This window comes from Ylistrum balloti, unplaced genomic scaffold (genome assembly GCF_031769215.1).
Source record: "Ylistrum balloti isolate Yb309-2 unplaced genomic scaffold, AGI_CSIRO_Ybal_v1 Utg370094, whole genome shotgun sequence".
NCBI lineage: Eukaryota > Metazoa > Mollusca > Bivalvia > Pectinida > Pectinidae > Ylistrum > Ylistrum balloti.
Genome location: NW_026782124.1, coordinates 54,100 through 76,607, shown reverse-complemented (window position 1 = coordinate 76,607; position 22,508 = coordinate 54,100). Strand labels below are relative to the sequence as shown.

General features: G+C 36.5%; 1 protein-coding gene across 4 annotated transcripts in view; it reads left to right on the top strand.

Moving 5' to 3' along the window:
- The window catches only part of LOC132549971 (homeobox protein Meis1-like), a 117,835-nt gene that overhangs the window by 86,740 nt on the left and 8,587 nt on the right, over positions 1 to 22,508 (top strand). For all 4 annotated transcript variants that reach the window (XM_060213962.1, XM_060213965.1, XM_060213963.1 and 1 more), the window contains exon 10: positions 4,515 to 4,591. In XM_060213962.1, coding sequence (XP_060069945.1) covers positions 4,515 to 4,591 — 77 coding nt within the window. The remainder of the gene's footprint in view (positions 1 to 4,514; positions 4,592 to 22,508) is intronic.

Genomic DNA, 22,508 nt, shown 5'->3' with positions numbered 1-22,508 from the left:
ATAGAAATAATACAACGATATAGAAATTTTAGAAATTAATGGTTTGTGAATAACTGATTTTTTTATGGTTGAAAAAAGACATAAAAATTTTCTCTGTAATTCCAGATATTGCATTACGATAGCAGGAATTTATATAGCTCTTACAAGTATGCTATTTGCATTTGATGATTAAACCAGAAAATTTCGACATTATACAAATTGTCTTTCATATGATATTTGAGAAAATTCTCTCCCTTTTCCCTCCCCAAAATTCACAAAAAATATTTAAATATATTCTATAAACGAATATGAAGTAATATTTCAGTGGTTTATTTGAGAAGTCTTGATTTCGATTCGTTGGTAATATTTTAAAGTGTGGAAAAGATGGCAGTTTGCATGTACACTAATTTAATGTCAACTGCTTTCGTTATGGGTTATGATTTGCCAGCAATTTTCCAACATTAGGAAATTATCTGTTATTGTTTCCAGGTCTAGATAGTGATAGGATAACATTGTTTGTCGATTTGTTTTCTTAAAAAGTAACAATTACCATGTTTCGGCATTTGTTCCATTGTTTTGTGTGACAATGGAGATGGTCGGGGATAGCGTGTGTGGTAGGAAAGGGCTAACACCAGGCTAATACTTTCATTAATGAACATCACGACACCAGTAACTAGGTGTCCTGAGCAGACGTCCATCCTGTGGGGAGGATCCTACACTGTGACAATGCAGACGACACCAACATATTATTATAGCCTATCATCCAATCTCACTTTCGTCTTTATCAGTCACCTCAATAAATTGTATCTGATTACTGTTTAAAGTGAAAAAAAAGAACGAAAAAGCATTTATTGATGTGTTTGGTCACTGAAAAGAAGGGGGTCATATCTTAATATCTGTTTTGGATCCTAATCTAGATTATACCGCCCAGCACAAACAGGTCCTTCTGGCTCTTTTGATTATCAAATCTGCTGCAAACAACAGTAATATCGCCTTTCTTTAACTCTAAACAAAGTCTAATTTAGAACTAGATCTTATCTACAGGAAATATTCAAAAACTAGTAGATATCGTGTATGATAAATTCAGTGTGTGTTTAGATTTTCATTCTTCTGGATGTTATATAAAGAAATCTTATTTCTAATTCTAGATAACACGAAAATTTTATGACATTTGGGTGTTCATTTCACAGAAAATTTAATGAGATATTTTGACAATTGATATTATCGTAATGCTGAACTGTTGGAACTTCATAATGTGTCCGAAATCATTATTAGATTATCGTAAAATCCCGCCAATGGTTGATCATTTAGACAGGTTTAATCACAGCGGATAGCCCATCTGTGAACTATATAGAAATTATTGGAAGATGACACATGAATAGGACCAGTCGTTTGGGGCAATGGACACAATCAGCTGTTTGAGTGTGACCAGTATCTCTGGTCATTGTAAGCCACTACCCCATACCCAGAGCTTTGTCTCGGTGGTCAGTACCTGTCCAGCTGCTTTGTCCGTCCCAGTGAATGACCACTCGACATTGACAAATTAGGTATTGATGGCCACTTCAAGTCTGGTCACTAATATTTGTTTAAAAGATTTCACCCTATAATCTGACTTTGGAACAGATTGTTTACTTTGTAAATATGAACAGTTTATGTTGAAATACAAGAAGTCAAGTACAGACAATGTTATTGGCACATTTAATGGTCTAAATATTTTTTCAATTATTGAATTAAAACAAGATTAATGATAATGGGTCAAAAGTTTCTTGTAAGGTAAACTATGGATGTTACAACAATACACTTTGATCTAGAGGTGCCTTATTCAACATAGATCTACTTGAGTATTTAAATTTCCTAAGGGATTCCAAATCAACGTGGTGACCCTGGTCTTTGCCAGAATGACTTGCCCATTATTTTTTTCCAAGGAAATTTTACGCTGTTATTCTCTAGTTTCTCAACTTCGCTTGTGCATACCGCCATTTGTGCGATCATGTGACCCAGTAAAGTAGAGGTCTGTGGGACAGAGGATGTAAATCACCTTCGGACTGGACAGGAAAATCACGGGTCTAGTGACACAGTCCTCATTACCACAAAAAAGTCTGACAGTTGTGCCTGTTATTATCATCGCTCACCACCTATTGCGTCCAAAATCAGCAAGAAAAGCTGACAAAATGACTGTTCCGCCACCAAAATGGCTTCCTCAGTGTTATAGCATTTAGAGTTTTACCATAATTAGGCGGAGATTCTTAAAACTTTTTAAGATCAATTGATCAAGTTGACAATTTGAGTATTCGTTTTTGGGGGAAAAGGTTAGGGTCTAAGTGTGGTGTCGGGGCTCGGCAAAGTTTGCCTATCTTCTGATTGGTGGAATCTGCAGACCAGACTTGTACGGTTGTTACAGAAGCCGACAAAGACATGGGGAGCTGATACTTAGTTCCTTCATTAACTCCTTAATAACCAGTAGTTTTTGTGAAATGATAGTTTATTTACATCAAGATCAGACATAGAAATTAAGCAGAATTAAATCTATTAGCATGTCTTCATTTTCCCCTTTAAGATATAAAGCAGACAAAAGAATGAGTTAATGCCAGATATTTTATCCAAATAATATCACATTCCTTAATATCATTTTTATTGTGGCATGTTGAAACCTGATAAGGAAACAAAAAAGCCAATTAATATGTAAATATAATCTAGTGGTAATATTGAAATGTATGAATATGCTCCCCTTTTTTTAAGTTTAGAAGCAAAAATGGAACATTTCAAATCCACAAGTTTAAAAATCTGACATACAAAGGTTTAAATATTTCAGACTTAAAGGACACTGTTTAGCAGTACTTGAATTGATAAATATTTTTAACGATATGGAGAAAAAAATGTGATAGGTGAAGCAGAAGTATAGCCCAAACATATTACAGACCACTTGTGTGGAGGGGAATGTGGTTACGCAAGTGTTTGGGCAATTTGAGAGTCCGTATTGGGGTTTGTTTGTAGAGCATCGGCAGGGGATCGTGAAGAAAAGGGACGACAATATTATGATCGATGGTTTGAGTGCATTGTATATTGTGATGAAATTGAAATCAATAAATGGCCAAAACAATGATGGGGTTTGCTGACCCCAATAACCTGTGGATCAGCACTTGTAGAGGGTATTGATCAACTTAAATGGGAGTTTGATTCAAACATGGACAGAGGTCCCTTCTAATTATCATTCATTTAAAACAGTCGTCCAGTTTGGGTAGGTTAATGCAGTTTTCTTCTGGTTTCGAGTGGTCCCTGAGGAGGGGTGCAATTTGGTACAATATCTATTTTACTTTGATTGAAATTGGATTGACATGTTTTGCATAGCAAATGTCCCAGTGGGGAAAACAAAGGGTCAAAGTTCATGTGTGGGTGCTCACTCACCAACCAAAGCTGGCGTATTCAGCTGGAAGCGTGCTCCTGTGTTGAAGCCGATACCTGCGACCATTACTTCTCAGACAAATACGTTTATCTTGTATAGATATATTTCCTTCCAATTTTATGTCCAATTGACTTCAAAATTAATACAATCAATTTCCAATAGACCTGACCAAAATTTACATAAAATGTTTTTTATTATTCTGCACATTTTATTTGGCACTTTATTGAATTACAAGGTCGAAAAAGCTCCTGAACACCGTCATTTACCAATAACTATCGAAACTGGAGCATTTAATTCAATATTCCGAACTGTAAGGCTAACTGGACAGATAAGAGGCCTATCAAATTTGCTGAAAGCCTCAACATTCTGTGTCTGTCGAGACATAGCCTCGTCTTGACAGCAGAAACACTGATCTCCATGACAACATGCAATAGCCTTTATATTCTTGTTACTTTTTTTTTTTTTTTTTGCTGCTGTTTTGTCATTGTTAAAGAAATATAAGTCTATGGTGTGTTTTACAGTTTAGCAATGAAATGTAGACTACAAGTATATACAAGTCGTTACATCCATGTAGATGTGGTTTACGTATGATTCTGTTTTATCAGAAAAAAAAGTTGGTAGTATATTATGGAATAACTGAATACCATAGAGAAATTGTGTGCAAACATTTTGTTTTTTTCTGTCATGCTGTTTTCTTGTCCATAAGTGATGTCTGTAAAAAAAATCTTAGTTTATAATGTTATTTGTTATAACTTATATGAATACTGCATCTAAAATTAATTCATACAGAAAATATTAGATTTCTCAGTGAAATGTTTGTTTTATTTGAAATTTAATTTTTTGACTTCAATAACAAAGATAATTTTCATGTATCAGTGGAATCTAAATTCAAACTCAGGCTTACAAACAAAATAAAAACAATAGAAAGATTTACAGAGACTTGAAAAAAGACCAGATGCTCCACAATGTTTCAGTGTAAAATGATTGTACAAGGGTAATTGTCTTGTAGATCCTACAGAATAAAGTGACCCTCTAAACAGCACAGAGTTGTTTACTTTCTCTGTATGTAGGTAAAGATATTTTGTTGATATGTTTTTGACATTGTATTTACATAGTTTGTTTTTGTTGACAGCACCCATACCCATCAGAGGAACAAAAGAAACAGTTAGCTCAAGACACGGGATTAACAATATTACAAGTCAATAATTGGTGAGTAGATTTCAATATTATCAACATAGACATTAAAAATACACAAAAAATAACACGAAAAAAATTAACTTGAAAAATCACCAGAACAGTTATCAAACAAAATTTTCAACCGCAACATGAGATTTATCAATACAATTTGTTCATTAAAACCAGTGATTTAGGGTGTTAGCACCTTATAAACATTGGCAAACATTGGGAACTTGGTGTGGACATTCTCATAGAAAACCTGCAGCATCAGCAGCAGTTATGTCCCCTTATCTATGGCGTTAGACAACAGGTCAGTTTAGGGTTGACCAGTAACCCACAAGAAAGACTGTTTGTTACATGGCATTATCCATCTGTTTTACTGGTGTGGAAGGTTGTGGTGGATGTGAGGAAGATTTAGGAATAAAGAGTAAAATCTTATCCAACCCTGAAACAAGAATAAAGAGGGGCTGGTTTGCAGGGTGTTGACGTATTCCATAGGTTTCCTGCAAGACTTCAGGCAAAAGCACCAGGGAGTTGTGTGTAGGGTGTTGATGTATTGGGTAGGGAAAACCACTCTCCAGTGTCAGGAGAGAAATGGAGGAGAGTAAACTCTGTGTGCTCACATAAATTCTGGAAGATGTTCAAGCTATGTTCAACATTGTGATGGTTTTGACATGTGAGAGAAGAGCTCCCTGGTATGTTTGTTGTGTTAGTGTGATGTATTGTCCTAAGCTCCAACCCACCGTTACAATTTAGGTGTTGCATGAAATTGCTGTGTTTTCAGAACAACATGCCGCTTCCTCCAGTCTCTCACAGTGCCCCCTAGTGTTGACGGAAGCAATTCAAATATATATACCCCATCATTCTGATTCGGAAATGTCAAAATTTTAGTTCATTTCATTTGGCAAAAAAAAAATGCAAAGGAATAGAACGTGACATTTGACAAAGAACAGACTTTAGTGCCAGGTGGCATAAATGAAAACATATTTTAAACCCAGAGTGTCAGCCCAAATAGAATGAAACATTTCAAAAATGAAAAAAATTCTGGTTGAAATTGTTCAGTATGTTTTGTTTCTAATAATATTGGTCTCTCTCCTGTGAAAAAAAAGATGGCACAAAGGAAGAATTTGATTTATATAGAAGAATATTTTTTTTAAACTGTATGTCTTAAAAAAGGAATTCATCGAACAAGATTGCGATTGTGCTTATTAGAAATTGGATTAAACAAAGGTGTTTTTGTAAGGACATAGGCAGGGAATTTCATTATCAAACTAGCCCCAGTTAGGATCATAGCAGTTTGCGTTGGGCTAGCATGAAGCTAGGTGATCAGTCTGTGGCTTTCTTTATGATCAATGTCAACAATTTTTATAAAAACTCCTCGACTGAATGGGGTGTTAATGAAAAAGTGTTTAAAATGCCGTGATCCGTATTTATGCGTACTTGGTACTGTCTCGACCTCCTCTTACAATTACACTCAGTGAAAACGGTATCTAGTGGTACCAACCATTGTCTATCTAACTAGCATAAGTTTAAAATAAAATTTAAAATCCGATAAAAGAGAAAGAATTATGCAACTGCGTAATATCAAGTTTCAAGATACAATCTAGGTTTTGAAACTTTGCGTTTTGATAATTGAACGGCTCCAAAAATGACACCCATATCAATCTATTTAATCACAAGCCAGTATTATAGCACCTTTGGAAATGAGACTATACCGGAAAGTTCAATTGTATGGTGTTTTTTTAAACTATTGAATGTTCAATAGAAAATAAAAGGCCTTTTCATGCTGATTAACTGGCATGCTGTCGGGCTGGTCCAGAACGTTGGTCTGTTGACGGTGTATGTTGAAGGCGGAGTATTGATGTAAACGATTCTGACACAGAAATGTCTTAATGATTATGAAATTATAGGCAATTACACAAAAACGAGAGAAAAAAATCTCAACAATATAGCCTTCAGCAAGCTACACGCATTACTTAATGGTTTGACCCTATTTAATGGTAGAGTAAGTTAGGAATTCTTGGTGTTAGAGAGTACAGGAGTATCTCACCTGGACATCTAGGAACCAGGACAGAGTGGGGGACTGGGCATCTACTGACCAAGGAGAGAGTGGTGGAATGGACAACCTGTAGCTACAGAGATCAGAGAAATGGTTTTAATGACCAGTGGTCATTATAAAGCTAGTTACTAGGTATAGGAGGAAAATTAACTGGATTTTTTAGTGACCAGATATGGAGGGAAGATTAACTTGACATGATAGTGGCCAGGGATAGGAGGGAAAGTTAGCTGGACATTATAGTGGCCAGGGATAGGAGGGAAAGTTAGCTGGACTTTATAGTGACTAGGGATGAAGGGAAAGTTAGCTGGACTTTATAGTGACTAGGGATGAAGGGAAAGTTAGCTGGACTTTATAGTGACTAGGGATGAAGGGAAAGTTAGCTGGACATTACGGTGAATAGGGATGAAGGGGACAATTAACAGGACATTCTAGAGACCAGGGAATGAGAAATCCATTCAGGTAACAACCTGTGTACAGACTCCTAAGTGTTTCAGCACAGAATAGATGACTTGGACCGTATATGATGTGATACGTCTACAGCTTCAAGATCTTTTGGATTAAAATAACAAATGTCATTTACTTTGATGTCTTGTCCATCTGTGTCTGTCTGACTTTGGTCACTCTCTCGGTCAGTTGCCCTGCCAGGACCAGCCCAAGGACGTCATCACATCGACCACAATCATTTTGCCTAACACTCCCGTCATAATCGAGCCTGATTGTAAAGCCAAAGTCTACATTGTTAGAAGCCTTGGCTAGAGAGAGGCCTATTATGTGTATTTTGAATAACCTGTTCCGGTCTGTTGAGCTAATTATACAAAAATTGCCTCTGGGTAAGAATCTACCCTCTGACTTTGTCGACTGGGTGACTCTCTCTTTCAGAAAGGCAAGATAGTTGTAGAGGCAGGGTCTGCCGTGATTAGCCATAAAATGGGCTCACATGGGGAACATTTTACCTCTCATTTCCCTTTTGAAATGTGCTCAGAATTAAAGTGTAATGAACCTCAAACTTGTGGAATAATTTCTGAAAGCCTGTGTATCTACCGTTTGCTTTTTAAATACCCCTGTATTGAAGCCGATGTAAATTGAAACACAAAGAGTCAGGTGAAGCGTGTGAGATGGCCAATTATTTCAGTTAGATCTGGGGTTGGATTCAGAGGCAGGTCAGGGTGCCCCCTCCTCCTATTGCCACGCCCTCCTTCCGACCTACAAATGAAGGGGAGGGCCATCAACAGAGTAGTTCACAAAGGTCGCTGGTACCTTTTCTACACACTTTATGACAGTGAAATGGACACCTCTGAATGATTGTGTTGTAGATGTCTTCCTGTAATAAATATCATTAATTAATATGACCAACAATAAACATAACAAACTACAGAAATTCAATGATGTTTATAGAATATTTATGACAAGTTAGAAATTTTCCTTGATATTTTGCATTAGAATTAAATTAATAAATTAATTTTCATATGAAAGAGTGGTATTTAATAAAATAGTAAAAACTTAAGATATCTAGAGATAAAGATTTAAATCTTGACAGACAAACAAGATTACCACCTTCCTTCCTCCAGATGTGGCACAATTTATTTACAATTCTTTCATATTTCAGAGAGAAATAATGCTTGAAATTCCTTCTTAATAAAAATTGAATTTAAATAGCAGTAGAACAGGTAATGAGATTTCACATCACAAATTTTAATGATAGGAAACTGTACTCACCTATTTTTAGCAAAAAAAAAAAATCTGCCTTATCTAACGAGTTATATAAAAGTCAGATGATATCTGGCGAAGTCGTTCTCTATAAACATATGCATGCATGAATGAGGCGAAGATTACATTTCTTTTTTTGAAAAATCACACGTGCTTATCCAAGAGAATGCCTTCAGGTGATCTAGTGAATGTGTCACTCAGATTCTTGGTAAACTCACCCCTTCATTGTCAATAGAATTCTACATAAAACGCGTCACAAATTTTCTCATAAAATCAGAACTAACGCATGCCCTGCCACCCATGATTCTGTGTATAACAGGCAACATATCTGAAGATGTGTAAAATCAACACAAATTTCTCATATTTTAAAATGGCTTGTATGCTGTCATCTTGTGTTACGATCACTTTAAAGATCTTGATTTCCAACCTTTTTACTATTGTCAATGTTTTTCTGAAGAGAATTTTGTGTCATGTATTTTTATTTTCATTTTCGGAGCCCAAGGAAATCATATACCTGTGAAGGGAGAGGAGATAAGGGATGATTTTAGAGATGTGATAATGAAAATCAGTGAGAAGGTTTTCTCAGATGGCTGTTGATAACAATTTTTGTGTTGCTGGTGTCATTTTATCGCAAGGAAAGGGAGTGATCTTTCGTTATTAAATCCATCTAAATCTGGAGAAATCAGAAGATTAATTGCTACTGAGAAAAATACAAATATATCATTCAAGGAGAAAGTATATATTGAAAATGTCGCATTTAAAATAAAATCTGTCTTAATCACAGTGACATTGATTATTATGAATTAGGTATTTAATGTAAATTTAAATCATTTTTGATCCTACGTTAATGCCATTGTTTATATAATGGCGTACAATGTTTAAGTATGCTTGAATGCTCGCAGAATGTTCATAAAAAACCCTGCCTGCCTAAATGGCATTTTCAATGAATGAAAGAAATGTTTTGCTAATTTTATGTAATAAATGTAAATCAATTTGGGAAGTATTTTTGTTTTCGGGTATAATTAAGACATTTATTGTTGTAATTTTTAAACTGGAAATTGAAATTTCCTGTACATGTTTTCCTAATGAGAAATGGATATGTTTCATTACTTATTAAGGAGGAAAAAGTTCTCTACTCACAATATCTACTTTGTTGCCGGGTAAAGGCCTACTTTCTCAGGACTTTTTTGTATTTTGTTAATGGAAATTTTCATTCAGCATTTCATATGAGTTAAATGGAGCATGAAAAAAAAATGACAAAATTTGACTTTTCAAAATTTGTTTTTAATTGATTCATTTTCTGTCAGATTTAAATTACATTAGTGACTTTTTATTTTGAATACAATTTTATCAAGAAAATCTTTCAGCTCAATTAGTACGAAGATGAAGAAATTTCCCGATTGAAATTTGATCAGAAGAAGAAATTAGAAAAAAGTGCTAGTGGTGTTATGATAGGGCTGAAGTTGGTGTGGTATGCCTTGGAACCGTTAGCTAATCTAGATCTGATTACTAGTTCTCAACACCTTAGATAAATTGGTTTCTTGAAAATACATGTTAGGATGAGATTAAACAGTTAAGTACTCGGTTGTATAACCACTACAAACCTCACGACTGGAAAAAACTACAATCTCATCAACGATGTCAGGTTTGAGTAAAGTTTTATTTGTCGGCTGCTGTTTAGATATTCAAGATAACAACTATAGACTCAAAGATGATGATGAGAAATCTTTGGTTTAAAAGAGATAAGGGGTCAGTCGATGAACATCTACAGAGAAAAATGGTTGTTAGAATTCTTTCATTCCAACATACAGAAGATCAATATCTGTGACAGGAAAGTGTTAACTAAAATACCCTGCCCAGCGATGTTTCGTGTTTCATGTTCGTTGATTTCGATCTGCTTTAGATGAAATTAAGAAATCAAAACGAACACCACTAGGTTAGTTACAATGGAAGATGTTTCTGACAGCTGCTGGACCCAAAATGGAAGCATGAATTATTTCACAGCTCATCGACCAGCATTAGGGACCGATTCTGACCCCTGTTTTTGTCCTGGGCCCCAAGGGAAGGAGTTGTGAGGGGTTGCTATCTCCAGCCCCTTGTGTGGCGGGGTGATGAAGCCTAAGGGCTGGAGTTTATCTTCACACTGCCATTCATAAACACAAATGAATCACAGCAGACAAATCTTGTTGAGATATCTTTGAAAATTAATTCAGAGATAATTTGTCTCCCTCTGTATTGATTGTTGATGTGTATTGACATTTTTTTCCATGCTTTTATGTCCTGAAATTGATTACTTAATTTCGGAAGTTTTCTCAATTCGTCTTGAGTCATATTTCTGAGATTTCTGGCCATTGTTTATGTTGAAAAAATTTTTTTTAATGCAGACATCTCTTGTGTATTGTTAATTTTTTCAAACTTTCGGTTCTGTGTTTTTTAATAATTTGTCAAAATATATTTTAAATATGGTTTTAATGTATTTATTCTTAAACTCTTATTTTTGATAATCCAGGGGGAAAAAACATTCTTTATTGTTGACTAATAATTGTTAGTTGGCTGTAATGTCAGTATTCAGTGATATAAGGACGTTCCGGAGATAGTGACCGCTTCGATGACTGCCCTCACCACTAAAATGTCATGTGTTGGTTTTATACTACAATTGTATCATTATGACCCAATACTCTCTAGCTAGGTGTCACACGTGTTGTCAGCTTACTTATCATAGACCAAAAAAAAATTATTTTAAATATGAGTATAAACAGATGTAAATATGCATAGAAAAACACTTTTCATTTAATTCTTATTTGGAATATATTTTGGAGAAAACTTCATAACTTTATTAAAATATGCAAATTTTGCTATATTTTCTTGTGAAGTCTAAAGTGTTTAGTACATCCGGATAGTTCTTTGAAATATTCTCATACTTGACTTATTCTAAAGTACTTGTCTACGCTGAAAACCACATCTCTGTTCACTGAGTCTTGGAGGCTGCCACAAGTCCTATAGGAGGGGACATGATCTCACTGTGTGCATGTTGACAAGTCAACTCCTGTTTCTGTCACCCCTTGTCAATACTGTCATCAACAGACTATACTAGGTGTCAGCACTTATGTGCCGTCTGCTTGGCTGAGTAGCAAATCGGGTGGAAGACTTGATTCTTGTTATTTTCATATTTCCTTTCACAACCTTAGACAGATATTTTCATATTCTTCCATAACACATTCAGGCGTTAGACAGTGCGATAAGAATGCCCAAAGTCCGATATGAAGATAAAATACTTTTTCTGTGACATGACCACTTTTATTGAAAACTGACATTTCAAGGTGTTGAAGGGATGAATTGTCGAGACATTGACCTTGTTTTTGTTGGGTTAAGACAACTCCCAACCACTTGATGATGAAGAATATCTAATTGAAGTTCAGGTTTATTTTGTTCAAATTTAAAAAAAAAAAAAAAAAAAAATTGAGCCTTTTTTCTTCTTTACTGTATGAGTTTTCCAGATATAGAGCAAATTTTATTTTTTCACATCGTCAACTTGTAGCATCCCTTCTGTATATTGGTTTAATTTTGATTTTTGATCAAGGTCAGTTTTAAAGTAAATTTGTGGTAATACATCTTTAGAGTGAGCATTTGTTAAGAACTCTTGACCATTTAGAAAACGTCTTATGTACTCAAGTACCCAATCATCAATTCTACTTTCAAACATTCAAAATATGTTAACTTTTAAAACTGTTCTAACATAATACCTGCCAATTGTTCTCTGTATAGTTTGAAAAAAAGTACATATTTGGTTTACATGCTGTAAAGTTCAAATGCTACATGGTGAACGAGTTTGACATTTTACTGACACACTGCCTACATGAGTACTGTGCCCCTTGTCCTCCCCCTCCTATCTAACTACTGATCCTGAGGACTCCCTAGGTGTGGAGTTGGTGATCAGTTAATGAGTGTCAGTTAAACAAGGACAATAGGGTTCATATTGAACCGATCCTGAGGGGGATTTATCAACTTTTAAAAGATCTTGTTATAGAAAAGGCCAACATTTCTCTTGTTTTCTTATTTTCTGAATTGCTCTTATAATGTTGTCGGGTCACAGTGTTAATTCCCTCATCCGCTCTTACACTGCTGTTTGATGACACAGCGCATGAGTCGATTGCCATTTAGAGAGAAACTACATGAATTTCAACCAATTCAAGTACCATGTTGAAATCTCAAATGGTCGCTTAACTCCATGAAATCAGACTCCACCTTTGACGACATTGATCGAGGTGCCTCGTTCTACAACTTACTACATGTCAGTGACGACTTCTGTTTGCAATTTCATGGTAGTTCTCTAGTTAAAATTGAATTACAAAAAACTAATTTGCAGCTTAGTTTTTTTTTTGTTTTTTTTTAACCAATATGGTGGCGAATGATGGCTCTCCTTGCTCAAATGTGTTCTGCCGACCATGTTGTATAGCTCTTTTTTCAGGTATTCTGAAAAAAACCAAAGAATATTATCAAAAAAAAAAACACAGGAAAATAAGGAGGAAAAAACTTGTTTTCTTTATCGGGCTTTTGTAGTCGAGTCTCGTAACACACAATCAATAACTGTTTGGAATATAATGATTGGTTGATTGATCCGACTTTCATTGAACACAGGACTACGACAATAGGCATACTTGCTGTCAATTTCCTGTGGTACTCTAATCAATGTTAGAGAATGGACGCAGCAAGACAACTAATGAAAGATGTGGAAAAAGAGCCCCGATTGAGTTTCTTCTCATAAAGATCCTTTACCAGGGGTGTGTCCTGGGTGTATTGTGGTAAACTGGACACAATGGCTGAGGTGGACAGGACAGGTATCCCTGGTTACCATAACCATCTTCTCCTCGGCCAATATCCTGTGTTTTGATGGTGGTTTTGTAACGACTTGGCCCCTGTCTTTGTGTTCCGCCATCGTTTGTCAAATGCCATCTTAATACCTGTATATGACCCCTCCCCTCCAAAAACAGATGATTGTCGCAGCCTTTGTCATTTCCAAGTGGGATAATCACCGCCCTTAGACAAACACTGATCATTTCCACACTAAAATGTTTAGCCATTTTGTAGTGATTTTGTTTTGACCCCCTCTTTTTTCTCAATGGCTAATGTAATGTCGGGGATTTAATCAAAAGTTTGGTGTGGGCTATTGTCAGGGCAGGTCGTTTGATGTGTCGAGTAGCCAGCTGATGGGTCTCTGTAACACTGAATGCAGTGTGTGTTAGATCCCCTTCACCCTAGACATGTTACCAGGTCTAAACCAGGCCGGGTAATGGACTTTTAATGATAGCTTTAGTGCCATGCTGATAGAGTTTCACCTCACCACCCTTTTCGGCATCCCCCCACCAAAATACTGTACTCAACACCACTCAGAATCTTCAGCACATCCCCCAGAGAAAAAAAATTCTCTTCTACTTCCAGATTAATAATCTGTTCACCTATACTTATGATTTACTTGAAACTGTTCTCTTTACATTATGGTGTTTTTAAGAGAAAACACTGAAAATATTTATATTTCATGAACATTAAAATGGAAGTAAAAACTGAAAGTTTAGGTATCTTGCAATTTTACGAGAATTTTGATGCAGTACAAAATACAACAAAGCTCAAATTATTGTAGGATATATAAACGGCTTCACAGAAAACAAAGTCTCGTTAGATCAGGAGATCATTTAAATAATCGTCTTGCATCAATTTATAAATAGTATTTGTTTGAATTACAAATCATTCCACTTCAAAGAAATAAGATTAAATATGAATGGCAATCTGTCAGAGTTAGTTGGGGAGCCTTTCATTGGGCAAACAAATATTCCACAATGTTTCAGAAGTTGACTATGCTTTTGAAGAGGCGTGAGGGTATTATATTGGATAGGAAGAGGCCTACATTCCTGTGTGTGTCATTTGTAGATTCTGGCAGGTTTAATACCTGTAAGTCTGGTTAAGTTGGAGAGAAAATACATTTATTGTATTCTGGTGTTTTTTACAGCCTGTGTTGCCTTCCGCTAGTTGTAACTATATATTTATGGTGGAATCAGTTATCGGTGAGGGTAATGGGTCAGAAAATATTGTGTTGTGTTGCTCCAGTGAGGAGCTGAGCTGTGATGGGGCCTCCAGCTGGGCTCGATGCCTACACTTAACACATTCTTCCTTTTTTTTTATTCCCGTTCCCCTGCCTGATAAGCCTGGCTCCAGGCTGTTAGAGCAGGAAGTCAAAAAACACCCAAGAAACTATCCGACTTGGCCACAGTTGGAATACTTAGCATCTCTCATATCTGTGCCCGATGATGATATTTCAGTCTCTATTTCTTGTGTTATAGCAGGTTTCGTATTTGTACCGTGCAGAAAAGTAAAACATAACTTGATGTCTAATGGCCTCATGACAACTCTTGTCATGCTGGTCCTTCACCAACACAACAACAAAAAAAAAAGAGCGCCACTTGAAAGACAAATGTTTTATTTGCAGCTCAACATAATAAGCATAACGTGTGTTGTGTAGATTTTAGGGCTGATTAGGGGAGAAACATGTATGGAACCTCAAAAATTCTCCAAAAATTGTCAAAATATATAGTTAGAGTGGAGAAGTTGACATGAAATGGTGTTACTTCCTGTAACAAATGTATTGTAGACATGGAAACGAAATATTGAGAGGACTTTTTAGAAACAGACTATAACTCTCATTTTGCTCACAGTGCCATTTGTAGTAGATATGTAGCATTTTTGACACATAGCATATAATCTGTCTGTTACTCGACCTGCTCCAACCAAGTATGCCTGTTTGTGAAGGGTTTATTTGTGGTTCATTGTTTTAAAATTGGAACTGCATGCCAATATCCCTGTGAAGGAGATCGGTTTTGGGACGCTGGTGAAGATGCCAGCCATTTTCTTCACCTTATCAGCAGGCATCTCGCATTACATTTTAATGTTATTTTCAATCCCTTATCAGAATTTTAATTTGTGCTGCCATGGCGACCAAATGAAGGAGGCTGCCAGGAAGTTAAATTTATTGGCATAAGACACTAACGATAATGAGTTGTCCCCTCCTTGGCATTTTTATGCATAATTCACAGTAAGGGGACTTAGTTGGTCATATGGAGGTTGACCCAGAATGCAATGCTCACTTCCTGACCACATGTCTTTCTGATTATATATATCTCATTTCTCAAATTTCAAGAAGATTTTTAAAAAAAAATTGAAAAAAAACCCCAAAAAATGGCAACTTTAAAGAGTATTTCTCCAAATAGTTGGACTGTAAAATAAAAATAAAAAAAGGAAATTTGAGATCAAATCTTTATACATCAGTATATCAATCTTTATTGGCAGGTAAACAATTAATCACAAACATGCTATATTGGTGGTGGTATCATAGTTGATGAAAGTTCAACATTTGGTGTTATAGATAGATATTTGATCTATTTTTATTGAAGATAATCAGAAAGAATTTATAATTTGACACATTGATACCTTTTCTTTTCCAAAAATACTGCAATATTATGAGGGGTTTTTGGCCATAATTCACTTGATAGTAAGCAATATCTCGAGGATGTGATGGAGTTCCAACAAAATCAGACAACAAAAAGATGAAGTGCTTACCTATCCAGGCGATGAATCCAGATCAACATTTTTGTCCCCGTCAGCACTTGCGTGGAAGAAAAATGATTTAAAATGTGCGGGGCCACCCCTAAAGACAAATAATATTTTTTAAGTCTCTCAATAAATCATTTGTGCCAACTTGATATAATGGCCTGCAAAGGAAGCTGGGGTCCTGGTTACCGGGGTGGTGGGGGGAAATCTCTCGCTGGGTGCTATCTCCGTGGCGATAACACCAGACCAGGAGTTGCTTCCCTGCTGTTACGTTTTTACAGTATATTCTGTATTATGCTTTTTTTACGAACGGCTCAAACTTTATGATTCATATTTGTGTCATTAAATGGGGGCTGCTATCGGTGCCGATTTTGAGATGTTAAGTATAGCCATCATCTACCTGACATTTTGAGAAAGTTTGTTGAGCTTGTGTTCACTTAGACAAATAGAAGTGTCAAGGAAATTCCATTCAACTTCAACACTTAAGGACAACCAATGTATTCACCCATGAAAACTTGTCGATCATTTTCAAATTAGCCTGACAACACTTTCATCAGTAACACATAGCTCCAATATGGCTGTATTTTGTTAGGCAGTTCTTATAGAAAATACTTTGTACATCTATAGGGGCAAATTTATTGAAAAAAACAACCTTAAGTTCTTTGCCTGTAGCATATTTTTTTAAGGGCTATATGAAAAAGTAATTAATGAAAAACTTATCAGTGATGATACTCAGTGGTTGAAAGACCTGATAAATTTCATCTTTTTTTATCTCCTTCTGGGATTTGATAATCTTATCCTAAAGTAGCACAATTGGATAATTATAAAGAAAGCATTGTGAGGGTTTTATTGGATTAGTCTCGACGTCACCTCCTTATGAGAGGTAGATCAAGTGAACTATAATAATTCAACCCTCAGAGGAAGCCTGTGACCCCGTAGATGAGGAGGAAGAAGAAAGCTGCTTACTTGTCGTGCATCGTTACGTTAGGGTATTTTCCCCACGTACACCAATCAATATATGGATTTATTTACACGATGGAGGTCCATCTTAACCCCTATTTTTTAATTATTGAGAAGATTAGATGTGCATTAAGTCTGATTAGAGAGACAATGGCAGCAGTGCAATTGATAATGACACAGGTCCACATCTCCCAGCCCTTGGCCTTAACACTGCTACAGAGGGGAGACCATCAGATATTCATGCTTGGCTTAACATCCATATGTAATAGGATGGGACATCCCTGCCATGTAAAGTGAAACATTGAAGTCGGCCATTCGCCCTTTCATCCGAAGCACATCCGCGAGGAACATTAAATTAGCAGATTTTATCCTCCGTTAACATACAGTGAAAGAATACTGCTTCCATACCTCTCTAATTTCATCAGATTATTTTTATTGCTAATTTTGCCATGCTTTTCTATTTTTGCAAGTGAAAATATCTATTAATTGCCGTACTTGATGTGCACTGAGCATGTCAGATAAGGTGCCGTGTCTTTGACCATGTTGACGAGCTACATACTTTGTGGAACAAACAATTGAATACAGTAATAGATTTAAATTATTTAAATGAAATTTGTGCCGCTTTTAACACAAAACAAATGGGAAATCTACATGATTTCGTGGTTCAGGGCCACAGCATTATTACGCTTGATGTTGTTGGTGACATTTTAGCATCACAGCGATCGTGTAATACCAATTATAACCTCGCACTTCCGTGATTTCCGGAGAAGGTAATTGTAGATATATTATAACCATTTTTGTATCTAACATATTTCTTTGGTCTCTTTATTTGTCACATGAAAAAACCTTTAATGGATTTTGTTTTCCTTAATAAAGTACCATCCTTGTATAACCTTGGCTGTGACGACAATATTAAAACCCAGAAAAATACAACTTTGATACTTCTAGTTTTCAGGAATATTGGTGTATTTGTTTTTGTAGAGGACTGTTCGTATATTTATGTTTGATATTTTGTTGTATTTCTAACAGACTTGTGTCATTATTGTCCTATAGTTAATCTTATCATTCTTTAGTATTTAAATTTTAAAATTTGTAAAGTGGAATAATTAGAACTGCTTTTCACATTATTAGAATTCTAAATGTGTAATAAAGCAAAGCAAATATGTTACTGCATTATTTTGAAATATGATAATGAGACTACTGAAAGAAGTTTACATAGGGCCTTCTCAATTAGAGTTGTGTATGAAATTTATTCCAGTGTGAAGTGGTTTCATATCATTATTGAGGCAAATTTTTTAGTAGTACACAAAATGAAGATTATTTATTCCTCGATTAGGAGCGGGAAATAAAAGAGAGGTTGGTAGTCTTATTGGAGTACAAGAGTTGTGGACTGATATTCAAGAGGTATCAGAAAGTTTTAATGTGTAACTGTTGATGTAATTTATAACCCTTGGCTTGTCCACCTGTTGTTGGCCTGCAAATATTAATGACCAGTAATTAGCCCTGGTCAGCTGTTACATCAACAGCCAGTGAGACCCTTAGATAGAGAGATTCCCAATAGAACAGTAATACAGAGGTTGAGTGTTGGGCTGGGCATGGCTGGGCTTACTGTGAGGAAGTCACTCTGGGTTGGGGCTGAGTGCATGATGGAGTTGTAACTCGGCCTATACTGGAAGGAATTGTAATTGGCAGGGACAGAGTGGAGTTTTGACCAGGCCTAGTTTAGATGGAGTTGTAACTGGGCCTAGACTTGGTGGAGTTGTAACTGGACAGGAACAGGGTGTGTAATAGTTGTATCTGGGAATAGACTGGGTGTGTAATGTCACAGGGTTGGTTCAGCGGTGGTTGTAGATGTTACAGTAGACTGGGACAAGCTGTCTAGGGAGACTTTCTTCATTGCTAATGTGATGTAATTACAGATGATAGGTTTATACAGGGAAACAGAACACAACACTAGCCTCCACAGAAAAGCTGTTAGTGTCGGCACCAGGGCGAGAGGAAGCAATACTACATTACACTGGCCTGGTGTGAGCCCTCTGTGTATAGTATATACTACAGTGTGTATGGTTCTGTGTAATTCATATTTACTAAATAAGCCAAGGACTGTAAGCCCCAGAGTGCTTATACAATAAGTCCAAGCGTTCTTGATTATGAGCCTTTTAGTTCTGCACTGAGTCTCAATTGTGAACTCAAGATTTTCATTGAGTGCTTGGATTATGAGCTCTTGATTTCTTTTAATGAGCACCAATGCTACTAGCCAAAGAATTCTTTGCACTGAGCACATATCCATACAGTGTCTGGATTACGAGCCCTCAAGCTCTACTTTGAGCATCGGGCTTGTTAGTCATAGATTTTTATGTTTAGTTATAGCGATTCCTGTTTAAAACCTGTCTGTGTGATCTTTGATAGATATTAAGGAACTATCTAACAACTATTTATGTGTTATTGAGTACAATGTAGATACATGGCCACCCACTTGTAATAGCTCCTTCCAAGCTGATCATACCATTGTCATTTATCTCCTCAATAACATAGAATTTATGGTGAATATTTGCTACAGAAACAACAGTCTTCTGGAGAATGTGTGATGTGCATACAGGGATTTGGGAAGGAGGAGGAGGGGGGAGCCGAGTGGCTGATGGGGATGATCCGCTTGCTAATCTGTAGCTAATTTAGAAAATATACTGTGTGTTATGATGTATATCTGCAGCAGGGGGCTGTAAGGAAGAAAGCGCACAGTAAGGCCATGAATTACGTTAACTAGTACTGAACATTGATCGGAAGATATATAGTGCAGCAGTAGCGTACTGATGTACCGTAATGCACAGAGCTTAGAGGATGCAGGTGATAGTTATCGAGGCAAGCATCACAAATCACACCAATAACTGTCACCCGCCATCATCTCTGTGTCAACAAAACACCTTGTCAATGTCGACTTGTCGCTCCCTCTATCCTGTTCAAAAACTATTATCAATAACTTACCAAAAACAAAGGTGTGATATCATTTTGTAATTTACGTAATTAGGGCGATAATATCAGCCAAGGAAAGACATTTTGAATTCTTGATTAAGTTGTGCAATAGATCTTTCACCATGACACGTTGTTGTTCTCTGAGAGAAATGTCCTCCATGCATGGCCTCACGGTGACAGGGTGACAAATAGTCCAGAGCTTGCTCATTACACATATTCAACATAAGTGTGGATTCAATAGCGTACAGGTCAGGTGTTTCGCTAGAAGACCTGGTCACGACTTCTCCAATCAGGTGGAAGACATGCCTGTCTTATCTGCAGCAGTCGGCACTATTTTTTGTGTGGATTTGAAGGAAAGACAACAACAGAGGTCAAGGAAAACGACCTCTAGGGCACTGTAGTTAACGTAGCGGAAGCAAATGGCTGCCACCCATAGTAGAATAGTTGTCTGCTGTCACCTGACACCCGGCCATCATACTTACCCTCGATTGTGGAAATGACGTGTGGGTCACATTACCTATACCCCACTCATACACACACTGCCCTGATTATACCCGGACAAAAAGCAACACCAGTCTATAACATTCTACCCACTCATCACACTGAGACAGATTTTAGTAGTCAGGACTCAGGATATACACATATCTTGAAAAATCTATCTTTATAAATTAGTAAATCCACACTTTTAGATTAGTTTTCTGAACAAAAGTTCAGAAAAAGTTTTACATTGTGTTTAAAGGTGACTGACTCCATGCTTTTTATAAATGCCATGTTGTAAGCATTATGAGACCAGCAAATTTGTATTACATATTTTTACAGTTCAGGACCAAAATCTTTATCTCAACGTTGTCAATACTCTGATACACATTCATCAAAAGATTTGACAAAATCTTAACATTTTATATCTAGATTGCTTTATCTGGCTTAGGCTAATGACTTTCAGCTCAGTGAATATCAGAACAGTTAAGGAAAGTTGATCAAACTTGACATTGTCTTTATCAAAAGGGGATTTGGCCTAATCTACCTTACAATCAAGTTAACATGGGAGAAAATATAGGCAAAAAGGTATTTAGGGATGGTGAGGGGAAAAGGGTGTTTATTTAGTATTGTTGTTCACACTGCAGACATGTAAACGGATTAAAAAACCAATGTCTGCTCTTTGTGGTAAACTGAAGATTTAAAGTAGTCAAGTTGTGCTAGAAACTGTAATGAATTGTGTCTGTGTGTAAGGAAACTGGAGCAAAGAGAAGAAAATGTATCAGACATCTCATTATGATAGTTATAAACTCTCTGTACATATGTGGTGCCAAGATCTCTATAAATTGGGCATTTAGCTGCCCCTGAGTAAAAAGAGGAGAAACTAGCAATATACGTTTCCACGGCAGCTGTTTATCATCGGCAAGGCAGAGCTCACTTACACGTATTCCCATTTACATCACATACGCTCAGCGCAATTTGAATTTTATGTTTTTAATTTGACGTATTACTGTGCTTTGATCGGAGAAGAAATGGAATTTTAAGTGTCAACCTTGTGGTTTTATATATACTCAACATATTCACATTTCCGACAAATATTGCTACATCATAGATAGATGTTTTTCCCTCTTTATTATAACAAAGCTTGATTACAGAAATACAGAATGTTTATCAAATTGGAGATGAAAACAAAAAATCACCCTTCAGAGGAATTTTCTCCTGTCAAAATTTTCATTGATTAGTGGGTGTTAATTCTACTTTATGGTGAAGGAAATGTTTTCCTGGCAAGCATTAAACATTATGAAGATACATGGCCATAATGGTCATCTGATCTGGTCAGTTGGATTGACCATTAATAAAGTGGGCTTAACAAGCTCTTAGTGCGCACTGACAGGAAAGGTCACCGGAATAGGAGCTCATGTTAGGGATCATTCACCCATACAACTCCTCTGTTTTCTCCCAGATATAAGAAAAACGGTCAAAATGAAGCGTGTGTTGTTTTACAGACTTATTATCCAGAGTAATAAAGGATATTACTACAAATACTGCTTTGTGAAATATCCTCCATCTTGGATCTTGGCGTAGGTTCAACGGTCGGTTTGTGACCAAGATTATAAGGATTTACCAGATACGGTATTAGTTGATACATCAGCGATTAGATCAGCCACGCAAGGACGGTCCACCAACACATTTCCTCACTGAGAAATCTTAAATTATTCATACATTTAAGGATAATGCCTGTCTGTTCCAGTCATTAAAACAAAACCTAAGAATTATCGCACATTACAGTGACATGGACGTATCCCAGGAGAAAGAATCTTTCCCCTCATCTGTTGGATATCCGTCACCAGCCACCGTCTTAAGGCTTCACCAGTAACACAGCATTAATTAAGCCTCCATTAACAGAAGAGTTCCACATCTATGGCTGTCACTAGGCAGACCACCGATTTGTCGGACATTTTTTGATGAAGTCATTTTTGAAGTGCGATAGTTCTGTCATTACTAAGTATATATGAGAAGCCCGCCACCGTTGAGGCCCCGATCTTGACAGAATGCATTAGCAGACATACGGAGAGTTTTGACACTTGTTAGGTAGCCCCATTGGCAGGCAATATCCATCTCCCTGTTTTGATATCTTCTTAATATCCTCAGCTGATAATTAGGCCGTCATTTTTCAAA